Below are 5,557 nucleotides of genomic sequence, written 5' to 3'. Positions count from 1 at the left end.
TGTAATGATAGGATGAAAAACAAAGGAAGAAATTAGCATAGGGAAGGCAAAAGGAAGGAAAGGGAGGGCGAAGAAACCGTTTTTGAGGAAAACAGAGGAAACAGGAATACTTTCTACTCTAAATGTTTTACACTATCAAAGTACTGAAAGAGGATATAAAATCTATAAGACAGGAGTTCCAAGATAGATCTTGGTTTAAAGTTAAATATTCTAACAGTTACATAGTATTCTACATTCCCACCTATACATATTTATATAGTTTTTTTTTTAATCAATTAAAATTTAAACATAAAGTTACTTTCACATTTGTCTACAACCACAGTAAATACAGTTCTTGGCATGAAGACAATTTAAAACCTCCCCACCTGCAAGATTACATATATAAAACTCCCACCATTGTTTATATGATAGTGGATTAATCAAAGTAAAAGTTATACTATCTAAAATAAAATAAAATGAAAATAAATTACTCCTAAGATTCATATTTAAATCATCCTCATTTACAAAATACTATCCTGAGAATTATAATTCCATTAAGTTTCAATCTGAACAGAAGTGTAATCACTTAAGTAACAGCAGTTACTTAAACTGAAAATGAGATCAGTCAGAATTACTTTTGAAGAGGGCAAACATGTTGTCAGGTTTCTTGCTGTGTTTCTGGATGTTCAGTAGCAGGCTCATTTGAAGTCGGACTCAACCCTGATGGAAACTCTTTCTACCTTCAGAATGTGGTGGCGGGGGGTGGAAATCCAGGTCTTGGGGGACGGTAAGGAGGAAAACCCCTGGGCGGATAGACATTTGTCATTGCAAATGGAGCACGTGGTGGACCGGGGACAACACTTGGTGGACAATAATCTCGAGAAGCTCCAAACATGGTTCCTGGAGGAGGTGGAGGGAAAGGAGGTCCTCTTCTCATGAACGGGCCCCTTGTATCTACTGGAAATGATGGACCTCTGATTGGAGCAAGGGGTGGAGGAATAAAGCCAGGGCCAGTTGCTTCATTTTCAGTGGGAAGAGATGAATCAGGCACCTTTAAATAACCAAGATTATCTTTGGTATCATTTCTACCGGATTCCATTTCTGAAGGCACTGACCCATCCAATTTACCCAAAGAAGGTGTGTTAAAACTTCTGAGTTCTGCTGGTCCAGAGCGTCTAGCAGAATTAGAATGAAATCTGTCTTGCCTTTGTGGAGGAAAAGCTGAATCAGGATATGACTGTCCCGGTGGAGGAAACACCATCCTATGGTCCTGTTCCCACAGAGGCGACAGGGGCCCAGTGCCAGAAGGAGCCCTGTGAGGACTGGTTAACCTATCACAGCTTGCTTCTCCTCTTTCATTGGTCATCTGACAGTCCAGAGGATTCCCTGGGCCTCCTGGGCCTCTTCCTCCTCCCCCTGGAAGCAAAGGTGAGCGTCTCAGTGGACCCTCCAACAAAGTCGGAGGATAGAGAAAAGCTCTCATTTCAGATGAAGGCTGACCCATTTCAGATGAAGGCCGACCCAATGGTGAGGGAGCATATGGGGAATGCTCTCTGCCAAATGCTGTATTTGGAACATCAAGTGCATGACGATCTTTTTCTAAAAGTTTTATTTTAAACTCTATATCAGTTAATTTTTGTCTGTTGTGAGCATTTTCTTTCCTCAAATCATTGAGGTTTCTTTCAGCAGTCCAAGCTGCCAACCAATTATTATGTGCTTTTTTCTTATGGAGAATACTCTTCCTTCGATAAAAATGAATAGTTCTCTCAAATTCTTCAAGATCTTTGGCTCGCTTTCTGTAGGTCTTCAGCTCTTCAGTGGCATGGCTGATTATTTCATCTGCTTTAGAAAGTTTCTCTTCTTTCTCTAACCGGCATTTTTCCTCTACTATTAATTTCCTGTAGAGTTTCGTTTCATTTTCTTGACACAATTCAGTCATTACTTTAAGTTTCTGTTGAAGTTTCTGATTCTCACTTTCAAAATGTGTGCTTTCTGACTGCAAAGATGCTTGTTCAGTCTGAAGATTTTTAATATGCTCTGTAAGCTCTTCCTTTGTTTTATCAACTTCAGATAATTGAATATAAATTTGGTTTCTTTCTCCTTCTAAGGTTTTTAAAGAAGCACATAACGTAGCAGCATGAATCAGTTTCTTCAAAGCTCCTTTTGGAGGATTATCTAAGTAAGCACCATCTTCCGATTCATTGTTCATTTCTAATTCCAAGTTATCATCAACCGTTATGTCTTCTCGAAGCGTAGCAGTCTGATCTTTCATCTTTAGCAAGCGTTCTGTCAGAGTTCTGATGTGATTTTCTTTATCATTTAAAACTTGTTCTGCGTGTACTTTGGAGTCTTCAAATGTTCTTTTCTGTTTAATAAGTTCACGCCCTTGTTCTTTCCATACTTCAGCTTCTTGCAAAAGCTGTTTCTGGTTTTCCTGAAGTTGATAATTTTCATTCAAAGCATCTTGTATTTCTATCTGCAGTCGTCCTTCATTCATTTGAAATCTCTTAAAAGTCATTTTGGCTTCAGCTACTTGTGATTTGAGGGATTTTGACTCATCTTCTAGCGACTGTATCCTTTTGGAAATATCTGCCATCAATTCATTTTGTTCAGAATGTTTAGATTTCTCTTCTTTTAACTCTTTTTCTAGACAGAGTATATCATGCTGAAGTTCAGAATTGGACCTGTTCAGCTTTTCACAGGTTGCCTCCAGACTTCGTGCTTCTGTCGTCGCTTTCTCAAAGCTGGCATCCTGTAAAGACGACTCTACTTCGTAGCCTTCACACTCTTTTTGAACAAGGCTACATTTTTCAAGTAGTTTACATTTTTCTTCAATTAGCCCAGAGAGTGCCACAGCAAGCTTTTTCTCTCTTCTCACGTAAAGCCGACTCGTAACTGATCTAAAACTTCTCCACAAGAAGAGAACAGCAAAAAATCCCACAACAGCTGCCGGTATCACCAATTCCCATGGAAAATCATAAGGATGAGAATCTGGTTTCATACCTTCAGGCAGTGCTGCCACAACCCTGCGCAGCAACTCCAAGACTAGCCCCAAGTAGGGCTGAGGGTTGGCCTTAGGCTCCTCCATAGCACCAGAGCTGCTGTGGCGGTCGCTGCAGTAACCCCGGCCACAACAAGCGGCGGCAAAGACGCAGCATTCCATCTGGAACCCGAATCCCCAACGGACAACCGGAGCGTACCACTGCAGAGCCGGCTGCGGGGGGGAGCTAGGGGACTCGGGCACACATAGGCCTCACAGACCCACATTGCCCACCCCGGCCCCCTTGTTACACTTTACATCCTGAGGAAACGCTAAAACCTGTATTTTAAAACAACACTACATGGAGAGAAAGACTTAGGTGACCCAGCATCCCAGCTATGCCCGTCCCAAGCTGACACCCTAGCTAAATGTAGCCTTGTGCCTGACCCCAGGTGAGGCCGGCAGAACCTCCCAGCTGACAGAATGATAAGGAATAACAAATCATTGTTTTAAGTCACTAAACTTTGGGGTCATTTGTTATGCAGCAGTAGCTAGCTGAAATACTTGCCCCTTTATCACTTTGGTGTTTCAGTATCTGTGGTCTGAAATCATTAATTTGGGTGTTTGACTAAGATTATGCCTCATGGTAAGTTCTGATAGGTAATTTTATAGCTAAAATACAAATTTTCTGATTGACCTTTGCTTCATTGAAGAGATATTTATTTAGCTCCTCCCAAATGAGACAGATTATGCTTTTTAGGTTAACTTCTTCCAGGAGAGGGCTCACCTCTGCCTAGCATGATCCTCAACTGTCCCACGTACAACTGAAAAACACTAATCTCATCCCCAGAAGATCCAGGGCACTTAGAACAGTGCTGGCACATAGAGAGTGATTCTCTTACCTGTCCATCAAACTTACCTGCTCTGTGTCCATTTCTGAAACACTGGCACTCCTTCAGCACATATGATGCCTTGCCCTGCAATGAGCCATCATCTCCCACCCATGCACATACCTTCAACTCATCTGGAAAGCTCGCTCCTGCAGCGATGGGTATCCCAACCAGCTTACAAGTCAGTGCCAGGACCAGGTTGATGCATATTCTCTGGACAGTCATCTTGGAAAGGTGAATGCTAGCCACCATGTCCAGCAAATCATTTCTGATGAGGATGACGTTGGCTGCCTTGATGGCCACATCAGTGCTGGTGCCAATGGCAATACCCACATCTGCCTGGGCCAAGGCCGGGGAATCATCGACCCCATTCCCTACCATGGCAACTTTCTTCCCTTCGTTCTGGAGCTCCTGAACCTTGGCCACCTTGTGCGAAGGAAACACCTCTGCAAAGACTTTGTTGACGCCAACCTGGGTGGCAATGGCTCTGGCTGTCTTCTGTTGTCCCCCGTGATCAGAACCATGTCCACACCCACGCTTTGCAGTGTGTGCACAGCCAGGGCGGCCTCCTGCTTGACAGCTTCTGTGATAGAGATCATCTTACAGAGCATACCTTGACAAATTGCAGAAGTACCTGCTCCCTTCGCCGGCCACCATCTTCTGCCCAGATATGTATACAGTTCTTATATTTTCATTATTAAAAGGCAACATGCTGACTGCATTAAAATTTAAAGCCTCTGGGTGACAAAACCGTTATAAGCAAAAACAAAAACAAGTGAACAGACTTGGAAAATATATGCAACATATAAATTGACAAAGGAATAATATTCAGAATATATAAAACACTAGGCTGAGTGCGATGGCTCACCCTGTAATCCCAGCACCTTGGGAGGCCAAGGCAAGAGGATCACTTAAAGTCAGGAGTTCAAGACCAACCTGACCAACATGGTGAATCCCCGTCTGTATTAAAATTACGAAAACTAGCCGGGTGTGGTGGTGGACGCTTGTAATCACAGCTACTCAGGAGGCTGAGGCAGGAGAGTCTCTTGAACCTGTGAGGTGGAGTTTGCAGTGAGCTGAGATTACACCACTGCACTCCAGCCTGGGCGACAGAGCAAGACTTTGTCTCAAAAGGCAAAAAAAAAAAAAAAAAAAAAGAACTAGAAATCATTAAGAAAAATATAGTTAATCGAGTAGAAACAGTAGACAAAGGTATGTATGAAGAGACAGGCAATTCTAGAGGACGGAAATCAAATGTCCAGGGAACACATAAAATGATACTCAACCTCACTAATTTAAGAAAAAGCAAATTAGAACAATAGGGTATGCATTCTACTTTTGAAAAGATGAAGTAGAAGTATTTCCCCCCATTTCTCCTGCTAAGTACAGTTAAAAAAGATGGACAGTAGATATAAAACAACATGAGAAGACTGAACAGTGCAGAGAAGAAGGCAGACCAGCTAGAGATCTCAAAATCTGAGAAACAATAGGGCGGTGACTTCCGTGGGTTTTATTTTTGTCCCAAAGATGAGATGCTAAAGAAATGGGCAACCAGTAAATGCCACAGACATAGAGCAGGGAAAGCCTCTCTCTGGTTAAAAGACCAAAAGAGGGGCAGCCTAGCAAGACAGAAAACTCTTACGTATGAACTGATCTTTCCCAGCAGAGGCCACAGAAAAAAATTGTGGCCCACTCCGCCTCTGCCAGC

At 42.6% G+C, this 5,557-nt stretch overlaps 1 protein-coding gene and 1 pseudogene across 4 annotated transcripts; both read right to left on the bottom strand.

Annotated features, from left to right (window-relative positions):
* Nucleotides 1-721: 721 nt before the first annotated feature.
* Nucleotides 722-3,445, bottom strand: CTAGE1 (cutaneous T cell lymphoma-associated antigen 1). 4 transcript variants are annotated; one of them, XM_045377807.2, is made up of 3 exons: nucleotides 2,766-3,445; nucleotides 1,537-2,693; nucleotides 722-1,386 (listed from the first exon to the last, which is right to left on the bottom strand). In XM_045377807.2, the coding sequence occupies exons 1-3, from the start codon at nucleotides 3,140-3,142 to the stop codon at nucleotides 722-724; spliced, it is 2,199 nt and encodes a 732-aa protein (XP_045233742.2). In that variant the 5' UTR covers nucleotides 3,143-3,445. The 4 variants fall into 4 exon arrangements, with proteins under 4 accessions (XP_045233742.2, XP_045233741.2, XP_045233740.2 ...); XM_045377806.2 differs by having other exon boundaries at nucleotides 1,537-3,445; XM_045377805.2 differs by having other exon boundaries at nucleotides 722-2,693.
* Nucleotides 3,446-3,720: 275 nt separating this feature from the next.
* LOC102133113 (copper-transporting ATPase 2 pseudogene) lies at nucleotides 3,721-4,448 on the bottom strand (annotated as a pseudogene).
* Between the last annotated feature and the right edge of the window lie 1,109 nt (nucleotides 4,449-5,557).

This window comes from Macaca fascicularis, chromosome 18, assembly GCF_037993035.2.
Source record: "Macaca fascicularis isolate 582-1 chromosome 18, T2T-MFA8v1.1".
Lineage (NCBI taxonomy): Eukaryota > Metazoa > Chordata > Mammalia > Primates > Cercopithecidae > Macaca > Macaca fascicularis.
The sequence above is the reverse complement of the archived record's forward strand: the minus strand, read 5'-3'. Positions and strand labels throughout refer to the sequence as shown.

What these genes read in the sequence shown, in the direction of transcription:
- CTAGE1 (XM_065533609.1), bottom strand. Translation starts at nt 3,142, where the DNA reads ATGGAATGCTGCGTCTTTGCCGCCGCTTGTTGTGGCCGGGGTTACTGC.